The sequence below is a fragment of the Diplotaxodon limnothrissa genome, linkage group LG11, assembly GCF_057381915.1.
Source record: "Diplotaxodon limnothrissa isolate DT_005_m linkage group LG11, D_limnothrissa_male_GT1.1, whole genome shotgun sequence".
NCBI lineage: Eukaryota > Metazoa > Chordata > Actinopteri > Cichliformes > Cichlidae > Diplotaxodon > Diplotaxodon limnothrissa.
Window position 1 is genome coordinate 33,942,787 of NC_140606.1, and position 24,592 is coordinate 33,967,378.

The window sequence follows — 24,592 nt, forward strand, 5'->3', positions numbered from 1 at the left end:
TTTTCTAAATACTTAAAATGCTGCTTATTCCACTGGAAGTTACAGAGTTACTATCATATTGTCTCATTTGAATAATCTTTAGAGATGTGAAAGTGCATCATGACATAAAAACTGGAGGAAAGTCCAAATCTGAGGTCCAAATCATTGATTGAAGCTAAACGGGTTGTTGTTGTTTTTGGAAAAACACATGTATGGCTTGTTTTGTATTTGATGAACACATTAATTTTACTCAGAGAATATTTCTAATAATCTGAGAAAACCTTTAAAAAGCAACATAATCAGCTCAATTGTCAGTGTAGCTCACAGATAAGATTCCAGCGAGTTTCTGGGAGCAGATATCTGAAAATCTCTGCACATAAAACTGAAACAATGTGCACAGATCTCCATAAATAAAACGTTCCTTTCTCTCATTTGGGTAAACTGACTGGATAAACCCAAGTTATTTTGTCCTCCAGGTGACCTACAAACGGGATTTGGCTGCCGCAGAGTCCATTATCAAAGGTGAGTTTCTTTTGTGGATATGCTTTCATAGAACTTCCTGTATGTACAGTACAAAGTACAATAGTTTTTCATCCTCTTACTTATATAAAATGTGTATGCTGACAGGTAGACATGAATGGTTGATTCCACTAGGTCTTCTCACACAGGTTAAATGGTCAGAAATAAGCAGTGTAGGAGTGTCTACATTCTTTTTGTGTGGTCTGGAGTTGTGAATAGGTGACATTGAATTAAAATAGGCTATTGTTTTCAAAGGAAGAAATTCTTTGTAGTATTGTTTAGCCTGGGATGAACACTGTGGATTTACACAGTCAGTGAGTACTATAGAAAGCAAGTCAGGACAAGGGAGACTATCATAATCAGAGAAATGGAAATAAACACAGCACTATATTTCACCCCGCCAGCACCTGGACCAACAAGTACCTGTTTGATGATGACATAAGTGATTATTCTCAGAGCCTCTGAAGTGAATGAATTCATTGTTTGATTTTTAGAAAGGACGTGGAAAAAAGTTCTCATATCTGTCAGTACAAGAAACTGACGAGAGCTTCAATTTGTGTTTGCATTTCTGTGTGATTGCATAGAGCCACCACAGAGTGTGTGTGTGTTTGTTTGAACATTTATGGCTACTCTACAGAAGGCTTTCAAATAACAACAATATATTTAGTCTTACTTTTTTTTTGCTGCAGCAGTAGTGTGCAATGGAATGAATGTCACAGTGAAATTGTGTTATTTCTATCTATGGACTTTTAATTTTGATTTGTAGTCCTCCTTTGAATCCTCAAAGGGCCCACAACACAGTAGGTGACGCTGTTTGCCATCACTAAAATTAAGATAAAAGTCAAATTGAGGTAGTCATGTTGGACTTGCTGCTGTTCAGTATTTGTTAGCTTTAACTTTAATGAATTCAGGAAAAATAATAAAACTTCACAAATACTTTTTTCTATAAATTAATTGTCATAACTATGAAAAGTAGGAATCAGGCTTTGTCTACAGTGCTATTTTTATAGCTATTTTTAGCATTTTGAGCGTGCAATATAAGTAATATGTTGTTTGCCCCGGGCTGGCAGACCCTTGCGAATAAGGGAGCACTGCATATTACTACCAAACATAAAGTGTCACCTGAAGAAGCGCAGTATTGTGTCAGCGTGTAATGTCATAATTAGCTATGTATTACATTTGGTGCTCGCCTCTCCCGATAAGCTTTTAAAGTAGAACAAGTTTGCAAGTGTATCTTTCATTTTCATACTGAGGAAAGAACTTTGACTTTGAGTAAGTTTATTTTCTTGTTTTGAAACTATGGCAAAGTGTATGGATCCTACCTTATTTTAGTGCAGTTTGATTCAGACAACTCAAGTAGAGGATTTCAGGTATCTTCTGCTTTTCTTTACAAATGAGGGAAGGAGATGAGAAATTGGTGCAATATCTGCAAAAGTGAGGGCTTGGTTTGTTGTAGTGAAGACTTGTTTGATTGTGAAACCTAAAGCTGTCGATTTGCTTGTCAGTCCACATTTCCCCACAGGAATGGCCAAAAGCTGGGGGCGAGTCTCTCTCTGACTGCCGCCTATTTGTAACTGCTGCTTATCCATGTCCAGTGGGTGATGGAGGGTAGCTGAGGGTCTGGGTGTCTATAAGCTACGTTTTCCCACACAAACTGACAACAAAGATGTAAATTTACAGAAATAACTCTCGAGAAAAAATGATCAGTGATGTATATTTTACTACACATCACTGATAACTGTACCGATTGTTTTTTTTGTAGCTACTATTAAGTCAATGCTGTTTTGATAATTTATATTCAATCTCAAATTCTAATTGTTTTCCAGGCAAGCCAGGTTGTGGTGCAGTCATGTTAATTTTTCAAGTGCACCTCTTGTAATGTGCCAAGATTGATTTATTTGTCGTTCAGAGTTTTGCCATTTTTTGTTTATGTGGAGGAGTTTTTAAAATCACACGTCTTCTCTTTCAGAGACTTTATCACGATCAGCATGCGTTATCACAGGTGGATTGGCAGAAGCTGTGAACCTGGCAGATGCTCTTCGGAAGGCTGTTGGAGCTCTGGATATGGTACGTACGGGGCAGTAACAGCTAATTCAAGTGTTGTTTGTGATGACAACAAAACTGTAGAGCCTCACCAGTTTACCATTATGTTTTCCTCTATCTCACCCGTATCCGTCTCCTGTCATATACCTCAAATCTCCCCATAAACTCTATGCGAGCTCCACTTGGGTGGCCCAGTGGTGAAACTTGCCATTTGTGGTCACACCTCTAATGGAGCCTGTCTGGGACTTCCACACCCTGCAACTTTCCTCCCCACAGCCCCAGCCTCCTCCTCTGACTCTGCACGCAGGAGAGCAGATGCCCCTTCTCCTTAACTTGTAGTCACTTTGTGGGCACATCAAATTCCCACGTTGCCTTCAGTCCATATAGCAAACATCCTTTATTTAGTTTGTAAAATTGTTCCTGATAGACAATGAGTAAAGTGTCCATGTGCAAAACAGAAAAGAGTGACAATCTGGGACATCTGACAGCACAGACCACATAGAGGCTCCAAATATGAATTACTCTCCTCTTACCTCAACAACCGTTGGGTTTCCTTAGAGGAAGCCACGTAACAGGTAACTCAAACAACCTGGATTTTGAAAAGAAGGCAAATAAACAAATGTGGCAAATTACTTTTAATCAAAATAAACTGTTCTTAGTATCCAGTTAGAGGGATATCCAGTAGGAAACAACTGTAATAAACCTACAGTCAACCATTTTAAACATTTTAAACATTGTTGTACTAATAGGCATAGTTTGCAAATGAGCATAAAACAATTTTAGTTTGTTTATTGTACAAAACAATTCAATGAGTTCAGATGAATTTTTGAAGACTTTGACGGTGAACTCAACTTATTGCTTGTCTTCGCCAGCAGTGATATTCAGGGATAAAAAGTAAAAAGTTGATTAGCCTTACCTAACTGTTAAAAAAGCCAAATATTTCGAACTGTATCGTCGGTTATTCGCTGCTTTTTCTTGCCTATAAACAGTAACCTATTTATTATTAATTATCGGGATGTGTTGTCTGCATATAGCCACTGATGACTGTTATTGGTCTGTCGGCAGGTCTGACAGTAATGCAAATTATTTGTCAGCTTCACATTACTAATGAGAAACTGCTTCTCCACCAGTGAGATCTGGTGACTGTGGAGACCATTTGAGTACAGAGAACTTATTGTCATGTTCAAGAAACCAGTTGGAGACTTTTTGAGCTTTGTCCATTATTCTGCTGGAAGCAACCATCAGGAGATGGGTACACCTTGGTCATAAAGGGATGGACACGGACAGCGACGATGCTCAGCTGTGTCATTTAAGCAGTGCTCAGGTGGAACTAAGGGACACAAATTGTACTTAGAAAATATCCCTATGCCTGAGCTGTTGATCCAATTGAGGATAGATCCATGCTTTCATGCTGTTTACATCAAATTCTGACCCTACCACTAGAAATCAAGACTCATCAGAACAAGCAGAGTTTTTCCATTCTTCAATTATTAGAAGTTTTCTGCTCTTAGCTGACAGAAGTCCCACCTGGTGTGGTCTTCTGCTGCTTTAATCCAATTGCTTCACAAATGATATTTTGGATGCCTCGGTTGTAATGAGTGGTTATTTGAGTTACTGTTGCCTTCCCATTAGCTTGAAGTAGTCTGGTCATTCTCCTCTGACTTCTGGCCTCAATATTGTATTTTTATCCAGAGAAGTGGCTTTTTCTGACCATTTTCTCCAGAGATGGATCTGTAGGAAAATCTCAGTAGATCAACTGTTCCTCAGATACTCAGGGCAGCCGCTCTGATACCATCAACTATGCCAGACTCAAGCTCAATTTGAACTTTGGTGGGCCGATTTGACCATGTCCACATGTTTTATTGAACTAACTACACCGACTGGCTTCCATTTTATTGGATGACTAGATATGTCACCCAATAAAATTGAACAATTGAACAAACAATTGAACAGATATATCTAACAAAGTGGTCAGTTAAATAGCTGACTTATTTGATCCCAACAAACACCTTAAATTAACAATTGCAATGGACGACTGTTGATTTGAAAACAAATCATTGTTGCCTAATAAATTAGAAATGTAAATGTCTTCTTAGCAAGCAAGAGTTAATTAACTCAATTTAAAAATAGTCTACATTGTCTGCGTACCATACCTTGTCTTTTTTGTTAATATAGCACAAAATAGTGTTGCGGGAAAAATTGATGCAGCAAAGTAGGTTTCAATTCATTTATTTATTTAAAAGAGGCAATGCACTTTCACATATTCCAGTTTTGAGCATGAAACTGATCTGCGGTCATTAGTTTCTGCACAGTTTAGAGCTGCTGCTAATTTTCAACCCTTGTCTCTTGTGGCTTTTACATTCCCAATACACAAACAAATTTACAACATTCAATTACATGAAACCAAAATACACTATGATTCCAAATCTACAAAGAATTTAGTATAAAATATATTTTGTTTAAAGCAAGAGAAAGATGGAAAAAAACGTATAATTTTAAAAAGTATGAATACTTGTAAAATATAATATGGTATTCTAGTTACATAACTATAGAGCAAAACGGGTGCTGAGGGCAAAAAAATGGCAGACGCGCAGTGAGATTTTAAGTACACAGTGTGAACGCTGATTGAACTGAAGAAGGCCAGGAGAAAGATGATTGGACTAGACTACAACAAATTTGTGACTTTCAAAAATGTATCACAATTAATTGCAATATTATCATAAACAGGCTACAGGTAATTGCCAGCTTTACCCCTTTCAGACACACACTGATATCAGACTGATATGGTTCACAATATCATTTTGTAGCAAAAAAATAACTGAAGTGAAATAAATGTATCTTATTGGATAAAACGGATATTGACAAGTAGAAATATATGTTTTTTCAATACTCGAATATCACAGAATGTTAAAAATCCCAATTATACTGTATCATGAGTGAAGTACTGTATTGGTATTACATCGCAGGGTTTGAGATGATTTCCATCTCTGCCACATAAGCAAATAATTATGGCTCTAACATTGTTTGAGTTGCAGCAGCTGGGAATGAAAAAAATAGTAGTTTTTTAGGATAAAATAATCCATGCGTGCTTTAAGCAGTTGAAGAAGAAGAGTTGACTCATCAGTTCTCTTACACTATGAATCGTGCGTATTTACATCAAATGTATTTTCATAGTGTTTATTATACACTGAAATTTCACATCCATCAGTTATTACACATCTATACATGTTTAGTAATGTTTTTCCTGTATTTTTTGATGTGGTATAGATATTCGCTGGGCATTACTGCAGACAATGGAGTGCAGTGGCACAGCAAGCTGCAAGTCATGATTCCATATTTGTCAGTGATCCAAACTGTTCATCCTCCTTTAAACTTGCTCCAAGTCCCTCCTTAGCTGGTGTCAGAACGAGCGGATCTTGCTGTCTGGTGCTGGAATGGGCCCCAGAGATGGATTTGGGGTCATGTTTTCTCCTCCTTGGATCGGCTGATTAGACCTATTCCAGTCTGTACTTAGGTGGCCGGTGAGGCTGTGTTTTTTTCCGGAACACGTGTTCGGAACCAGATACATCCTTTTCAGGGAGTATGTGAGGGAGGAAGAAAAATGGGGGAGATGAAAGGCAAGTGGAAGAAGCGGAAGATGAAGAATTAGCTTTGTCCCAGTGCCATTGCCTGAATCTAATACAGGGATAAGTGGGATATGTGTGTGCAGGTGGATGATTTGGCAGCATGTGTGCACAAGAGACAAAGACCGTGCAAGTAAAAATATGATTAGAGATTCTTTCAGCAGGATATTATCTAAGAGATCAATTTGATGCAGTTTAAAGGGCCGGTTCACCTCAAAATCACATTTACTGATTTTCCACTGGCCTGTGGTGCTATCTGTCTTTCTAGATTTGTTTTAAGTGTTAGTTGCCCAGTTTTACTGGCTGTAGAGATGTCCAAAACTGAGCATCTCTTAAATATAATGGAGCTCAGTGGTACCTTGTGGTAAACCTTGATGTGAGTAATCTCATGTGGAAACCAAAGAGTGAAGAATGAAGCGTGCACCTAACCATGACGAGAAGCTTGTGGTTGTGACAGTGTGATAGAATGTAAACACTTGCAGTGTACCCCACACCTGAGCCACAGTCTTATCTAGCTGTGGTGGCTGTAGGTAGTATGAAAAATAATTCTCCCATGAACTTGCTCATTGCAATGTTCAGATTTTTATGAGCCACGAGCTCTGAAAAGAGACATTGTTGCTGAGTTTTTCAAAATTAAATTCAGGAAAAGGATTGATATCTCTACAGATGCAAAACTGGGAAGCTCATACCAAAACAGTCTGCATACAATGTATATGTTTTATTGAGGGACACAGGACAATTATGTGCATTCAGTTATGGAGTGAAATATTCCTTTTTAAATTTCTAAAAAAATGTATAAAAGAAGATTCTCTCATGTTAACTCCTAAAAATACCGTACCACCACCAATGTGTGAATATGTTTAAAACCTTAATAGAAGCACTTGCTCTTAAATTCCCAGATATTGTTTTCCATACTAACATTTACCCACGTTTGTGACATTGGATTGGTGAACACTAGTGTGGTTATTTTGGCCAAACAATGTAGCGGTTTTGTCATTATAAATACTTAATACTGTCATTGACATGATATGCAGCGCACACATGCCTTTGTTTAACCTCTTAAGACCCAAACTCTTTCATGGCATGCATTTTTTTTTCTCTTTGCTATTTGGGCTGATTGGGACCTGATGAATGTAAAAGCAAAGAATTACTTTTTTTTTTTTTTTTTTTTTTTACCTGATTTTTGTTTCCGAGAAAAATTAGATCCACATATGAGGATGTTCGTTTTAAATTTTGATAGAACAGTGGTAGTATAACGTCCTCGTAAGTGGATATCAGGCCCTTGTAGAGCAAAATTTTGTATTTTGGTCTAGACAACCCAAAATGTGATGTCCACATATGTGGACACCAGGTCCTAGGAGGTTAACCTACTTTACTAAATATGAAACAAATATTTTTGTGTCTAGTATATCCAGTGTTTGTTTCCTTCAAGTGACCACATCTAAATACACTGAAAAAAGTTAACATTGTGATAAAAACCTTAACCTCTTCCAAGAAAATTACTCTGCATTGAACAGTGTCATTAAATATCCGACAATTGCTTTCTTGTTTTATTAAAAACACATTTTCAGTATTTGATTGGAGTAAAATCGAAACAAAGACTGACACAGACAAGTAGATGTTTTATGGGAGGAAAAAACACATTAAACTTTTTTTTTTCAAATCAAATTATCTCCTCTTTCTTCCCCCTGGTATCGTTTAATCTTGACACATGTTGTTATTTTAATATGCTGTGCACATCAAAGGGAATCCTCAGATCCATATCAGCTTAGTGAAGGTTTTTGATAATTACTTTCAACTCAAGAGAATTTGTCATTTAGACAGAAAACAAGTAGTATGATTGGACAGACAGTGTGCCAGCAAATGTGCTTTTTTTGGCTGTCAGCCACAGATAGTTTTAAATAATGGGTTCTAAGCTTTGCTTGCAATTTGCCAACAAGTTGTTTTTTTTAGACTAGATGATTGATCTTTGAATATATTTTAGGGCCAAAGTGTCTGGTAGCTTTAATAAACGTACCATATTCATACTGTCAGCAGTATTTGTAGCTTGCAGATGTTGTTAATGTTTCATCTTGATGCAAACACAAGCTTAAATATGTATATGTATATGTAAGTACCTGTGTCTGATATAATAATTACCTTTCATGCTGGAATCTGGACTTAAAGCACATAAACTTTGTTTAAGAAAAGAAAATGATAAGAGTATGCGATACAAGTCACTTTGGACATATGAGACAAATAATAAATAATGTATTATTCTTACACAAAAAATTATGTAAGAATTGGACATAAGTATCATAAAGACAGTAAAAATAACCAGTCAATAATGTTACAAAGTAAAAGCTTTGTAAAAGAATTCACATTGTAAGTCTGAGTACCTTGTTCTTTTTGTACCTTAGAGAAAAAAACCCAATTCAGGTATTAATTCAAGATGGAGTCTGTTTTATTCATAAAAGTTGGATTCCTCTTTTAAATCTTGGAACTGAGCAATTCTGTGGTCACCATCTTGTTGTTTAAAGGAATAGTGGTGAACCAGTGACAGGCTCATGGGCAGCCAAGGCTCACTGATGCATATCGGAAGTGAAGCATGTGGTCTGATCCAACAGACTAGATACTGTAGCTCAAATTGCGGAAATTGGTTCTGATAGAAAGGTGTCAGAATACACAGTGCATCTCAGCTAGTTGTGTTTATATATATATATATGTGTTTATATATATATATATATATATATATATATATATATATATATATATATATATATATATATATATATATATATATATACATACATACACAGTGGGGCAAAAAAGTATTTAGTCAGCCACCGATTGTGCAAGTTCCCCCACTTAAAATGATGACAGAGGTCAGTAATTTGCACCAGAGGTACACTTCAACTGTGAGAGACAGAATGTGAAAAAAAAATCCATGAATCCACATGGTAGGATTTGTAAAGAATTTATTCGTAAATCAGGGTGGAAAATAAGTATTTGGTCACCTCAAACAAGGAAAATCTCTGGCTCTCACAGACCTGTAACGTCTTCTGTAAGAAGCTTTTCTGTCCCCCACTCGTTACCTGTATGAATGGCACCTGTTTGAACTCATCATCTGTATAAAAGACACCTGTCCACAGCCTCAAACAGTCAGACTCCAAACTCCGCCATGGCCAAGACCAAAGAGCTTTCGAAGGACACCAGGAAAAGTATTGTAGACCTGCACCAGACTGGGAAGAGTGAATCTACAATAGGCAAGCAGCTTGGTGTGAAAAAATCAACTGTGGGAGCAATCATCAGAAAATGGAAGACATACAAGACCACTGATAATCTCCCTCGATCTGGGGCTCCACGCAAGATCTCATCCCGTGGGGTCAAAATGATCATGAGAACGGTGAGCAAAGATCCCAGAACCACACGGGGGGACCTGGTGAATGACCTGCAGAGAGCTGGGACCAAAGTAACAAAGGTCACCATCAGTAACACACTACAACGGCAGGGAATCAAATCCCGCAGTGCCAGACGTGTTCCGCTGCTGAAGCCAGTGCATGTCCAGGCCCGTCTGAAGTTTGCCAGAGAGCACATGGATGATACAGCAGAGGATTGGGAGAATGTCATGTGGTCAGATGAAACCAAAGTAGAACTTTTTGGTATAAACTCAACTCGTCGTGTTTGGAGGAAGAAGAATACTGAGTTGCATCCCAAGAACACCATACCTACTGTGAAGCATGGGGGTGGAAACATCATGCTATGGGGCTGTTTTTCTGCCAAGGGGACAGGACGACTGATCCGTGTTAAGGACAGAATGAATGGGGCCATGTATCGTGAGATTTTGAGCCAAAACCTCCTTCCATCAGTGGGAACTTTGAAGATGAAACGAGGCTGGGTCTTCCAACATGACAATGATCCAAAACACACCGCCCGGGCAACAAAGGAGTGGCTCCGTAAGAAGCATTTGAAAGTCCTGGAGTGGCCTAGCCAGTCTCCAGACCTCAACCCCATAGAAAATCTGTGGCAGGAGTTGAAAGTCCGTGTTGCTCGGCGACAGCCCCAAAACATCACTGCTCTCGAGAAGATCTGCATGGAGGAATGGGCCAAAATACCAGCTACTGTGTGTGCAAACCTGGTAAAGACCTATAGTAAACGTTTGACCTCTGTTATTGCCAACAAAGGTTATGTTACAAAGTATTGAGTTGTATTTTTGTTATTGACCAAATACTTATTTTCCACCCTGATTTACAAATAAATTCTTTACAAATCCTACCATGTGGATTCATGGATTTTTTTTTCACATTCTGTCTCTCACAGTTGAAGTGTACCTCTGGTGCAAATTACTGACCTCTGTCATCATTTTAGGTGGGGGAACTTGCACAATCGGTGGCTGACTAAATACTTTTTTGCCCCACTGTGTGTGTGTGTGTGTGTGTGTGTGTGTGTGTATATATATATACACATTTGTATAAAAATGAGAATAGTTTCTTAACACTTTTAAATTCCGTATTAACCGTATGTCTCTGGTTTGTTTAACTGGTCTTTTTGGTGTTTGGGGTTCTGTGGCTTCTTGGCTCTCTAGGCCTAAACTAAAATAAACACGTCTACTCTGCGATTTCATGGCCAACCTGTTTTAGATCATGTCAGATTTTTTTTTTAGAACCCTGCAAATCGGCATGTCGGACCAAAAAGAATTTCCTCCTGAAGCTGGGGGCAGTTATCTTTCAAGAACAATTAACCATTGAGCATATGGTTCCCATAACCATTTCACATTCTCATTTACTTTCAGTTACTTTAATGAGGAGAACAGTGACATCTCAATGCCAAACATAGATTTTGAATGTTTATTTCTGTGTTTATTTCCTGAATGTTTGACACTATAGTAACAGGTTATATTTTTAAGGGAAAACAACAAAAATGAATTCAAAATGGACATTGTGGGCTATCCAGTTGCCTCATTTTATTTGTGTGCCAGAGCCAAAATTAAAAGATCAGAACGTAAATGTCTCATTTCTCTAAGTAAAAAGGCTTTTACAGTTCTTGGCTGCATGTCGGCTTCAACTCAATTTGCAGCATAATGAAATTTAAGTTGGCTTACGTATGATTGCTGTTCCCGTTTTTTGCGTATGACAGAATTTTTCTGCCAGTTCAGAAGTATAAGAAGCCCAGAAATAGTTTCTTTTTTACCCTGTCTCATTTGTTCTAATAAGTTTCTGACTGCAGTTGATGGAAATAAGCCACTCAGTTATGTGATCTTTAGGCACAAATCTTTTCCTTTTTTTAATAACCTTTTTCTGTAATCATAGAATGATTCATGGCAGAAAAGCAGGTGGATGTACTCTCGCAACAGATGACTGAAATAGTGGCTGAAACAAAAACCAGAAGCCTCTTGACCTTTGAGCGTTGGAGTCGATCAGTCATTCTATATGAAATGCATTAGGACCTTGGCACTGGTGGACCTACCTTAAATCTTATCAGTCAAGCAAGATACATCAGCTGAATATTTAACATGAGGGTATCTCTCATTCACAGGAGTTGGACATCGTCCCAGATCTAATGGGAGACAACGCCAGGTGTCTGTTAAAGGAGTGGAACTTCATCCAAGTTTCTGTAAGTTCTTATTCTATTTTCTACAACTTCTCTGTGAAAGTAAAATATGCCGCTGTAAGTAGTCATGAATTTTTTTGTTTTTGTCTTTGGTCTTTAGGTCAGTCACTCATGCTTGTCTGAAGTGGAGGCGATACTTGTGGCTTTAGAGGCAGAAAATCGAGCTCTTCTCCACCCGGTGGTTGTTATTTGGGTGAGTTGAGATGTAGATCCTATAACCGTACATCTCACAGTTAGAGTGCTAATCCATGTCCATCATCTTAGTGTGGCATTTTTCTAGGTTCCTGGACTGGAAGACAAGTTATGGGGGGTGTAAAAACTGAGATGTAATGAAAAACCCAAGGAGAAATTAAAGCCTCTAAAATTTAATGAAAAATCATCCAAATGTTGTTGACACATTTGACTAAAACCACCCAAGTCAAAGGCTTCGGTGGTTTTAAAGGAAAATGTCAGTAACAATCATCCTCTAGAGCCCACGAGTGTTCATGCCAAATTTCAGGGCATGAACTTATTAACATATTTCAGTCAGGACCCAAGTGGTGCACTCACTGACAGATGCAGCCATCCTTACTGTGATTTCACATACAAATCTACTCTACGTCCCCCACAACTCTGTTTCCATTCCTTGCTGGGACCTCGTGTATTCTTGTTGTTGTCAGATTTGTAAACCATTAAAAGACAAAGAATGTATTGCTGGCAATTACAGGGACAGCACAGCAGCTCTTGCATGCAGTTATGTGGGGAAAACGCATCATTTTTTAAGTCATCATTGCCATTCTCAACTTTTTAACTCCTACAAACTGTGTACCTAAAAAACAAAATACAGTTCAGGAATCTAGTTAACAGAACCTGGAAAACCTGCTCTTGATTCTGTTATGTACAGTCCTGCCTTGAAAGCATCCACAGGAAGTATCCATAAGAAGTGTGCACACTGGCTTAGTTATTGCAATAGACATATAAAATAAATGGGCATAACTTAAAAAAATCCTAGTTGGTTTAACAAGTTATTTTTATTTTATCAATGTCAAGCATTATTTACACAGTCAATTCTGCTGCCTGTATGATTTTTTGCTTCACTGAAACTAGACAATAGTTTCCTTCTCCCATCTCTGCTGCCTCAGATGTTGTAAGCCAGCGAGGCATGAAGAAGGTCTAATGACATTTGGAACAACCATGATTCAGTAACTTTTAGAACCAACTTTAACAGCAACACCTAGAAGTAATCATTTTCTGACTGACTTTATCAGTCTCTCATATTATTTTGGAGGAATTTGTCCCACTTTTTTTTTTTTTATTAATTCATGCACAGCTCTCTTAAGTTCCTATCACAGCATTTCAATCTGGATGAAGTCTGGACTTCAGTGTGATGGACTGAAATCAGCCATTGTGTTGTAGATTGCTGTTGTGCTTGGGATCACTGTACTGTTGGAATGCCAAACCTTAGCTTGGACAGATGGCCTCACGTTTGTTTGTTAAATAATTTGGTAAACAGAGTTTAAGGTCCCCAAGACGTGTTTGTGCTGATATGCTGACTTTTCTCCAAATGTGGCTTTGTGCATCATCTCCACTTTGGTCTTGTCTGTCCAAAGGACATTGTTCCAGAAATCTTGTGCTTTGTTTCGACGCAGCTTTGCAAACCTTAGTTGTGCTACCATGTTCTTTTCTGAGAAAAGAGGCTTAGCAACCCTTCCAAAAAAGGCATACTTGTTCGTACTTGTCTTTTTTTCTAATTGTTCTGTCATGAACTTTATAATTTAACATGCAAACCAAGGTTTCTAGTGTCTGAAATGTAGCTCTTGAGATTTATAGCATTTTCTCGGAACATTGTATGATCTGACCTTGGGGAGAATATGCTGAGACGTCCACTCCTTGGAAGATTTTGACATATTGTTATAATATATACCTGAAAGCCCCAGACCAACAAACTGTCAGAACTTGTCCAGTGACATCCATGTTAGGCTACTAAATTGGACAGATGGATGGAGAGAATGAAAGCTATAGGCTATATCATACAAATGTTATAACCAGTGCATTAGTACAATAAAAAGGCTTCTAGGTATACTTAGTTCAGTTTCTTTTTAACAGGAGGGGACCACTGCCAGCTGTCTACTATGGCTGGATTGAGAGGTAAAGGGAAAAAGAAAGGGGGGGGGGGGGGGGAAGAGTGCATAGAGAGATGAGGACAAAAAACATACTATTCGAACGAGAAGACAAAAGTTAACAGCGTAGATTAGTGTTATATATACACACGCAGTGAATGGAAAGAGGTGAGTGCTGAACAAATGCTCTGTGCAACATGTTAAGACCCACAGGAGCCTGAGCCTATTGCAGCATAGCTTTGTGTTGTGTTGACTTACTGTTATCATCATGATTCAATCCAAAATTGATCCAAATGGGACTGAATCATTTTCCTTTTACAAATAACTACTCGCAGTCTCACTTTTTCCCAGCTCACTGAGCTCAGCTTCCTGTCGGACCAGTGGAAACTGCTCCAGTGCCACAATACAGTTTTTCCACACCATTTTAATAAAGCCTGAATCATGAAATTGACAGAAAATAGCATTTTTTTTAAACTGAAGCATTCAAACGTAGCATCTTAACAAGTTTTTTTAAACCCAATTAAATATTAATTTTCATATATGTTTTAATTTGTATCATATTTGCTACATCCAAGAAATGATACCAATGATGTAAAGTCTCAAACTCACAAAAACTGCATACATCAACTGTGATACATTAACATTAGGGGGTTCTGTTTTTTCAAGTACTGAAATTCATACCGTTGGGAGTTTAAACTGTTATAATTGATACTACTCAAGCCTTCTATACATCGCCACTCTCTTTTCTTGGATATCTACATACAGTTCAACTCACTTGTAATTCAAAGCACACAGGTTTGACGTTTCTTTAAGCAAACATTTTTTCTTTTTTATATGTAGTGTATTCAGTATGTACTCTTTTTTTTCTTTCTTAAACGAGCTATTAATACCATTTGAGGACTAAAGGTGTGTTATTTGCAGTTGTGTGTTTGTTAGAGAAGCCACCTAAAGGGTTACAAGTTTGTCTCTTTAATATATAAATAAAAGCTCATAAATCTATAACATGTCCTTAAAGTCATACAGTATATAAACTACTGTATGTCTGTGCATATAATGTCTCAGTGTCATTTCCCCACACAACTGGTGCAGCACAGATTAAGTTTCATTGAGGTACATGTACTGCATAGCATTGAAAACCTTTTCTTTTTTTTTTCTGCTTGTAAAAATCTAACCTGTGGTCCACCTCACGTCCCTTCTGGAGCTCTGTAGCTATTTGGAAACTCTACACCTCCCTTGAAAGCACCTCTGCACGACCTCTCTTACGGCTCGCTTTCCTTCAAACTGTGGCTGATCCCACCAGAGCTACACTAACCTGAGAGCTCACTGAGGGAAAAAAAGAACAAACTGCTTTAATCTGCTCTGGGAAACATTTAAATGTTTGTGAAAGGCTTGTTTACTTTTTTTAATTTGGAAAATGTAACTCTTCATCTAAAACAAAGAGCCAGCATCAAAAACAATGCCAGGTAATGAGAACAACATAAACCCACAGAGGCTGATTTCTGTGACAAAACAAGCCAGATGTCATGCAGAATTGCTCCGCTAAAGCCCCTGTTCTTACTTGTGTTAGTTTTCAATAAAGATTGAAGCACATAGATTCAGATGTGTAAACACTCGGTTTGAAGCTGTGGGGTTTAATGGGATTGACTCCCTTCCACATCAGAACAAACCAGGTTCCCACAAAACTCTCACTGGTAAATGTTGCTAGTTCATCCTAATCTTATTCTGTTCTAACATTTATTCCGATCAGCCACAACAATGAAACTGCTGACAGGCGAAGTGAATAACATCGATCATCTTGTTACAATGCAATGTTCTGCTGCGAAGCCTTGGGTCCTGAGATTTATGTGGATGTTACTTTGACGTATACCACCCATATAAAGATTGTTGCGCACCAAACTGCAACCTCCAGGGATGAAAAATTAAGCCAATTAATTAACTGTAGTTCCTTGGGAGGCCACTTGAGGCTATCTCATAAAGAGGTTCAATGCTTGTAGACTGCACTGTTTAAATGCCAAACTTTAAAGCAATTAAAACATTTTTAGATGCATCCATTCTCTGCCACTTATCCTTCTCAGGGGGGGGGGGCTGGAACCTATCCCAGCTGTCTTGGGGTGAGAGGCAGGGTACAGCCTGGACAGGTTGCCAGTCTGTCTCAGGGCTAACACATAGACAAAGACAACCATTCGCACTCATATTCACACCTCCATTCACACCTATGGGCAATTTAGAGCTTCCAATTAACGTACCCCCACTAACTGCATGTCCTTGGACTGTGGGAGAAAGCTGAAGTACTCGGAGAGAACCCACATGCAAACTGCACACAGAAAGGCAGGTTTGAACTCAGGTGGAATTGAACTCAGGACTCTATGGATAGGTCTTGATGCATGCTCATTCATCCAGGTAAGTAAATCTCCAAAAGTTGATTTTGTTCATCTGGACGTAGCGTTTTTAGTGGGAGAAACATTTAACTACTCATCCAAGTGACTTCTTCAGTCCCAGCGGACTGCAAGTTTCCCCAATCTTATAAACAGGGAGGAACGCTGTTTTGAGCGCGGAGTCAAGGAGGCCATTTACGTGAAAAGGGAAAGACCATCTTTGAATTGAGGAGGGGGCCTAAGGGTACATCTTTCGCCATCATACAGTGATGTGATTGCAGCCATTGCCCAGCTCTCTGTGAATGGTTCTCATGGCCATTGATCAGTGGTTGTTGATCAATGGTCATGAGAATTTTCATAATTATGATGAAGGAACTGACCTCCCAGCCCTTTGTTCCTTCAGTGGTGCTGGTTTCAGTCATTATGCAAATGTACCGTTTATAAGATTGGGGAAACCTGCAGTCAGCTGAGACTGAAGAAGTCACTTGGTTGAGTGACTAAACGTCTCTCCCACTGAAAACGCTACGTCCAGATGAACAGAATCAACTTTTGGAGACTCTATGGATAGCTTTCACCTTCCAACAACTCTACTGAGGCGGATATTTTTAGTAACTCCATCCATCCATAAACAGCAGTATTGTTTCTTGGTGGTGAAATCGCTGAACTAGATTTCGCCACCATATTTGTGCTGTTTGTGCCTCCTAGGTAGTTTTAGGTTGAATTTTAATTAAACAATTAAGACACAAAGCTTACTGTGTGATATAGCCTGTCCAAGCAGTCTGGGATTTGAAAGAGAAATTCTAGTGTTTTATCAGTTTGTTACTTGTCTGCCTTTCTGCATCTGTTTTTTTTTTTTTTTTTTTTTACTGCTGAATGCAATTTGCAAGCTTCTAGCATTAGATGATATGTTAGCACCCCCCCCCCCCCCCCCCCTTTGCACAAAAATGGTTAAAAAAAAAAGACAAAAAACACAACTATGGACAAAAACTAGAGTTAAGGATTGAAATTGTTGAATCCCAAACTAGTCCATCTTTTGTGTTGTGGAGTGACACTCTGTTGCTCCAGCACTGTCGCCCAATGAGAAGGACCTGCAGAACACAAACAACAGCCCAATTTGCTGACTGGGCTCCAAACATCAGAGTTTGTGGTTCAGTAGATCAGAGTTCTGTTGGCAGCTTAAAGGAGCCTGGTTGCTGCATATTTCTGTTGTCACTTTTTTGTCTTTTGTTGTTGTCTTCTATGCTGCTGTATTAATGAGTGGTGTCCTTTTCTTATTACATGAAGAAGATAGAAGTTATTAGAATTTGATTGCTCCTGTAATTGTATTCTATCAGTCTATATAGACCTAGTACTTCCTTATGTAACATGCAGTGATGCTCTGATCTACAGTGAGACTGTGAATTATAAAACCACGCTGGATTTCAGATTATTTTTTGTTACCAAATTGCTATTTAAAGGATTGATTCATTGATTGGAATATAAAAAATGCCTTTAGAAATTTGCAGGGGAAAACCAAAAGGGAGAATTAAAGCGTATTCTATTAAAGTAAATCACATCTGTCATTTTTCCCCCCATCTATGCCTAACCTAATTTCGTCAACATTCAAATGTGCATAAACTCAGCCTGGAAAGTTGAGAATACGGCAAAACATGAGGCAGTCCTCCTAAGCGATTTGATCCTGCACCAGAGTGTCTGGGTTTTTTGGGGGGGGGGGGTTGCCTGGGGCTATTATTAGATTGCATATGCACCCCGTTATTTATCCCAGGCTTGATCACATGGTAGTGATCACTGAGGGATCATAGAGTTTCAAGTGTTGGTGTTATCCATGTGATGGTGGTAGCCTCAAGGGGAGTAAAGGAGACCGGATAATGGAGGTCACTTTGTTTTACTTAGTCTAAGATGTTATGGCCTTGAGCAAGACATTTCAAAGAAAAAAAATGTTGCTGTTGAGTTTACGCTATAAGAAATCACCAATCTATGATAAACATTTGCCTGAAGTTTATTACCATTAATATCAATAATATTATTATTGTATAATTATCACTCAAGCAGCTTGTACTTGATTGATTGTCAGGTTGTTGGGGGCTCTTCAAGTATATTTTACATCAGCTTAGCATCCCCTCTAAGTCATTATGGAAGGTGCCCAATAACAATAGTGTCTATGTTCAAGTTTTTTTTAATTTCTGGTAAAATCCAGTCTAATAAGGACAAATACTCTCATTCTTCATGAGCTCGCTCACCGTTGAGGATTCTTGGCCCGAATAAGACAATTTGGTGTCCTACCCCTGCGAATGTGCTGAATAATCAGTTTTCAAGTTGGAACTTCAGCTGATGACAACCAACATTTGATTGATATTCAAGGAGAGTGCAATAATTGTACGTTTAAAGCAGATGTCTTGACATTTTTGAAACTATTCTCCTGACTATTGCATCTCACTGCCGCAGTTTTTTACGATATGTGACAGAATAATTGAAAGGAATAAATCTCCATTTAAGTTGCTGTCAGCAGTATGGTTATGGAAATCGACTAAAGTTTAGCTGCTCATAGAGATGACACAGTAACCTGAACCATTGTATCTGGATTATGCTACCCTAATTGAGGAAAATAAACCCCAGAGGTCCATAAGATTTACAACTCAATTAGAGTCATTATATCCTCAGACAGGATTGTGTATCAACCAACCTCTGTTTACTCTAAGCAGACGCTCATGCTTCCTCGAACTTCCCCAAACATAGCCCTAAACAAATAAGCCTATTGAGCTGCAACATGTTTAAACTACTGCTTGAACAATGTCCTGTAATTGCTCCAAAATGGGGCGTAATTGCTATTCTTTATTGGCAGTTGTTTTCTGATTGGGTGCGGTGGTCTTTGTTTTGATAGGTGCACTTCAGCAGGACTGATGAGCTCCCTGTCAGCGAGAGAGCACCCACGGCAATCACGGAGTTGGCCTCAACAGCCAAGCACAGAAATATTCTCATCTATGGCATCCAGCTTAAACAGTCAAAGGTAAGAGTGTTGTCTTTTCTCCATCTTCTCCATTCCTTCCTTTTATTTCTTTTTAAAGTGAACTTAAGAGTTATTGAGAAATGCACAACTAAGAAAGGCCAAATTTAAAGCAGTGGAAAAGTAATTTTTAACTGTGTAGTTCCAATGTCTTGTCTGACTTTTTGTCTTTCAGGTAATGTTGCTGTCTTATATCAGCCATCTGTACATTTTAGGATGCACACACATCCTCATTTGCATTGGAATAAATGTGCCCAGTAGTGCGACTAAGAGGATGGATAGAAACTTTAAATCCTCTGTTATATGAGTTGTTTTTTGAACTGAATGACAGGGATGAAAAATATGCAGAGGTGCTTTAGGTCCAAAGCACTGTGCAGTTCGAATGAAGTACATGTAGGCCAAGTCACAACAGTTAACCTGATGTGGGGATCCTATGTAAGGCCCTCCAAATGTGTACTGGAGTCATTAGGATGGATGTGACTGTCAGACTTGATCTGAAATCCATATCTGACTTCTTACTTATTGCAGGATTATATAAGGAAAAATTATTCTTCCCCCACAGTGAGAAATATCAAGATTCATGCTACTAAAGCCATCAAATCAAATCACTGTTTTTGGGCCAGATGTGTAAAGCAAACCTAAGACGTTATTGGCCTTAAATATGACATTCGTTGTGATTCATGTTCCTGACAAATTGGCAGCTGCATCACTTCACAAATAAATGGTAAAAACCTCTTTGCCTCAGGCAAGAGGATGTTTGAGCATGTCGGGTTTGTTCACATTGGTGAGAGGAAAAAGAAGAAGAAGAAAAATGTGATGGGTGAGCTGGTTTTGTTCATGGTCAGTGAGATGGTATGTCGCATCAGGTCTTGACACCGCACTGTTGTTTAATTAAAAAGAGATGTTTTGTTTTCTCGGTAGTGAGGCATGCAAAATGTCGCTGCCCCACATGTGAGATTGATTCTACTATCGGATGTTGGATATCATGGTTTTCCTGAGAATTGCGAAGAGTAAAGTTGTTAATTAGTCATCCTGTTTAACTCCTTAGAGAGAAAAGAGGAAAGGGAAAGGGAGTGACAGAGATAATGCGCATTTCGCCATGATAAAGTTCTTATCGTTATGAGATAGTGGAACAACAGAATACAACCTCCTATAAATCACTGATAGCTTTTTGTTATAATGAGGATAATTCTTCCCAGATGTCCTTATTCATACTTGCGGCGATGCCTGCCAACACACGCTCCATCAGCCGTACACCTTATATGAATATTGCTTTTATACCTAAGTTTGCTGCATGTCTTTGACTGAAAGCAGACACCACTATTAACATTGCTGTTAATTTGATTTTAATATTAGTGAAAGATTCATTAGCTCCACGTGGATTATTAGTCTTTAAATAAACAGAGCCATTAAAAAAGAAGCTGGGGTGGCATGAATTCACATGAGTGAACATGTAACTATTGTTAGTATCTTTGCCATGATTTTCAGAAGTTTGTCATCCAGAGAATTATGATGTCTACAGTTTGGTCGCATGAAGACGAACATGTTGTGTTTTCCCCATGACAACATGGTCTGGATTGCATTTTCTGTTCCTTGCAAAGAAAGGTCAAGTTTTCCTGTTTGGATTTCTCAGAATGTCTTTGTAAGGGAAGCCAGTGCAGACTGCAAACATTTAGTTATGCCTCTGTCTACAGCTTTATACATATATCTTCCCTGTGACACTTGATAGCTTGCTCTCTATTATTAAACATAGTTAGTGTGCATTTTTTGCTTTTTATGACTCTGTGTATGTGTAGAAATTTCACCACTACCATGCAATTTCCATTCTGTACAAAACAACTCAGTGGTCTAAATTCTATCTCGCTAAGAGAATGCCTGGCTGTCCTGGATCCTAAGATTGGATGGAGGTTATCTTGCTTATTAAACTATTGCCAGTAACCAATAATCAGCTTATTGCAAGTAGGGCTGATGTGCTGATTAAATGTCCAAAGTAAATCACATAAGGACCCAAAAGACTTGTCTCGTCCTTTATTATCTTTAAGATGAACAAAATTAGTATTTCTTCAGCCACTGTCCAAATTGTTATTTTTACACATCCGTATTGATTTCAACCCAAAATTTCACAATTGGTGCTTTCCTGTGCAGTATTATGAGGTCATGTTGTACAAATCAGATACACAATCTGTCACAATTTGAACTATGACTACTGTTAATGTGTGTAACAGTAATGATGAAGGATTATACTCCTGTATTATCAGCACTGAGGTGTTCCTGGAGAAGATGGATAGCTGCTCTAGGGGACAGCAAATCAACCAGAATAAATTATTGTGTAAAAAAAATCATATATACACGGAGGGGAAAAAACTACAAAACTGCTGATGCTTTTTTGCTGACCTGTTGTTTTAAGGTTTGGGCTCATTTTGGTGTCTAAAAACCACTAATTTACTTCATTTTAATTTTGCCTCCTTGTTGTCTTACTGAAAGAAGATCAGCACAAGGGGTGTGTTCAGTCTAAAACTACAGCCAGGAGTAGGTTAGCTTAGCTTACCTAATAGTAGAAATATGACTAAACTCTAAAGCTCAAAGTGCAAAGTCTAAGTTCATAGGTCAACACGTTTCTTTATTCTATGCAAAAATTTGAGTTTTACTTACTTGATAATTAGCCAGGCTAATACTGCAATTAGTAAGGCAAGGCAAGGCAAGGCAAATTTATTTGTATAGCACAATTCAACAACAAGGTGATTCAAAGTGCTTTACAGAGACATTAGAAACAAAAACAAATAAAAAGCATGATTTAAAATTGATTAAAACAAGCAAACAAACAAACTAACTAAACACACACATTTCACACCTGTTCGCGCGATCTGAACCCTTATCGTAAGGGGAGCTACCAGTCCTTCTGTGGACGAGCTACTTTCTATTTTAAATTCCCTGAATTTAAAATACTCTCTAGACCCAGTCTAGACCCAGCTGGGGAGCTACCCAGAGCTCTAAACCCACTTAACAAACAAACAAACAAACAAACAAACAAAACAGTATATAAAATCAAAACAGATAAAATCAGAAATAGATAAAATCAGTAGTTAATGTAAGTTTGGAAATTTAAGCTTAACAAACAAACAAAACAGTATATAAAATCAAAACAGATAAAATCAGAAATAGATAAGATCAGTAGTTAGTGTAAGTTTTGAAATTTAAGCTTAAAAGTGTGGATTTGGTGCTTTATTCAAATGCAGCTGAGAATAGGTGAGTCTTCAGCCTGGATTTAAATAAACTGAGTGTTTCAGCTGATCTGAGGCTTTCTGGGAGTTTGTTCCAGATATAAGGAGCATAAAAGCTGAATGCAGCTTCTCCGTGTCTGGTTCTGACTCTGGGAACTGATAAAAGACCGGATCCAGATGACCTGAGGGATCTGGAAGGTTCATACTGGGTCAGGAGGTCACTGATGTATTTTGGTCCTAAACCATTCAGAGCTTTATAGGCCAGCATCAGAACTTTAAAGTCTATCCTCTGACGGACAGGCAGCCAGTGTAAAGACCTCAGAGCTGGACTGATGTGGTCCACTTTTTTGGTCTTAGTGAGGACTCGAGCAGCAGAGTTCTGAATGAGCTGTAGTTGTCTGACTGATTTTTTTAGGTAGACCTGTAAAGATGCTGTTACAGTAATCAAGCCTACTAAAAATGAATGCATGGACTAGTTTTTCCAGGTCCTGTTGAGACATCAGATCTTTTATCCTTGAAATATTCTTGAGGTGATAGTAAGCTGATTTTGTTATTGTCTTAATGTGTTTTTCTAAGTTTAGGTCTGCATCCATCACTACACCCAAATTTCTCGCCTGGTTTGTGGTTTTTAGATGTATGGATTGAAGTTCTCTGGTGACCTGTAATCGTTTTTCTTTGGCGCCAAAGACTATTACTTCAGTTTTGTTTTTGTTTAGTTGGAGAAAATTGTGGCGCAACCAGTCATTAATTTCCTCAATGCATTATCATTGAGTATCAAAAAAATCCTTTAAAGTAAACAATCTGTAAGGACATAGTGTTAAAACACTAATGCTGGTTTTGAAAATTAAAAATAATAATGAAAATATCAAGGATTCATTATAGAAAAACTGAACAGGTACATTATGAGAATGTGTTTAGTTATAATTTCTCTTCAGTGGAGTTTAACCTTTAGGATGTTACTACAAAGTAACGTGGTGCTGTATACTGCTGACCAGAATACTGTTCTGTGAGAAATGTGAATATTAGAGCCACATTCCAGTGAAAATATTTATATAAACACTTTACAAAAAACGTAACAACGCTTTATAAATTTAAGATGTTGTAGCTTTATTCTCAATTTGCCATCAATAGTAAAAACATGTGTAGCATCACCACAGTGTCTATTTTCCAATTTTTTTACACGCATCATTGTTAATCGTCCATAAATTTTGGGTGCCTTTTGTTCCTCCCTAAATGATTTCATCCTTTACTCTGACATGACTGCTCGTTGTCAACTGCACACAAGTGAAAAGCACAACTGGGGAGTGCATTTAAGTGTCCCTCACTTCTCATTATGCATCGCACTGAGGAATTATTGGACGCACCCGCTGCTTTGGAAAAGAAAAGCTGTTTGGCTAATTGAATTTTAACCTTCTGACAGCTAAAATGCATGAGCACATGGAATTGTGCTCGTCCCAGTGAGGTTGGAAAACTGATCCACCTCATTGACCTTCGGTGATGTCTTTTTGGATAAAAAGTGTGTTTTTCTTAAATGAGGCCCGATTGTGGTTTTACTTTATAACACCCAGCCGCTGAAGCACAATGCATCCAGCAGCACGTTGCCATGCATGGTACTTCGCTTTGTCAACAGGAGAGAGTGAAATGGAGTCTTTGGGCAATGAACAGCACTCTCTCTGAAAGGATCAAAGAGCTTCTCTAGAGCTCTTTTCCGTTTGTGCTGTTGCCTCTTTGAAGATGCCCACAAGCCAAACATCAGGTGCAACAATGTGTGAAAACCTCAAACCGATCTGAAGACGTTGGCTGAGAATGCGAAGACACCGGATCCTCATAAACTAACACGATGTTGTGAAAACGGTGACGGTATATGCTATCGGTGTCTGCTGTGTTGATAGGAAGTGTCATTGGATCCTTTCTCGCACAGGGTCCTGGTGACTTGTCATTTGTTGAAAAGGGAGTTGTCTCAGTGATATATGGGTGTTGTAATCCCTGCAGTGAGAGCCCTGATGTTTACCCAACCCCATATTTCCTCCTCCTCAAAGAGCCCGAACCGGGAACCCTAAACCTGAGAAGAGATTAGCCGGCCAGGAAGAAAAGAGAGGGAGAGAAAGGAGAAGAGGGAGGGGAGGGAAGAGGAAAAGAA

The 24,592-nt window shown here is 38.4% G+C and overlaps 1 protein-coding gene across 2 annotated transcripts in view; it reads left to right on the top strand.

Moving 5' to 3' along the window:
- The window catches only part of crppa (CDP-L-ribitol pyrophosphorylase A), a 70,843-nt gene that overhangs the window by 18,391 nt on the left and 27,860 nt on the right, over window positions 1-24,592 (top strand). The window contains exons 5-10 of one of the 2 annotated variants that reach the window (XM_085365876.1): window positions 456-501; window positions 2,468-2,565; window positions 11,679-11,756; window positions 11,854-11,946; window positions 19,109-19,234; window positions 19,407-19,726. In XM_085365876.1, coding sequence (XP_085222002.1) covers window positions 456-501; window positions 2,468-2,565; window positions 11,679-11,756; window positions 11,854-11,946; window positions 19,109-19,234; window positions 19,407-19,538 — 573 coding nt within the window. In that variant the 3' untranslated portion in view covers window positions 19,539-19,726. Of the gene's footprint in view, window positions 1-455; window positions 502-2,467; window positions 2,566-11,678; window positions 11,757-11,853; window positions 11,947-19,108; window positions 19,235-19,406; window positions 19,727-24,592 lie in introns of those variants that run through there. The other variant, XM_085365875.1, reaches the window with a different exon arrangement.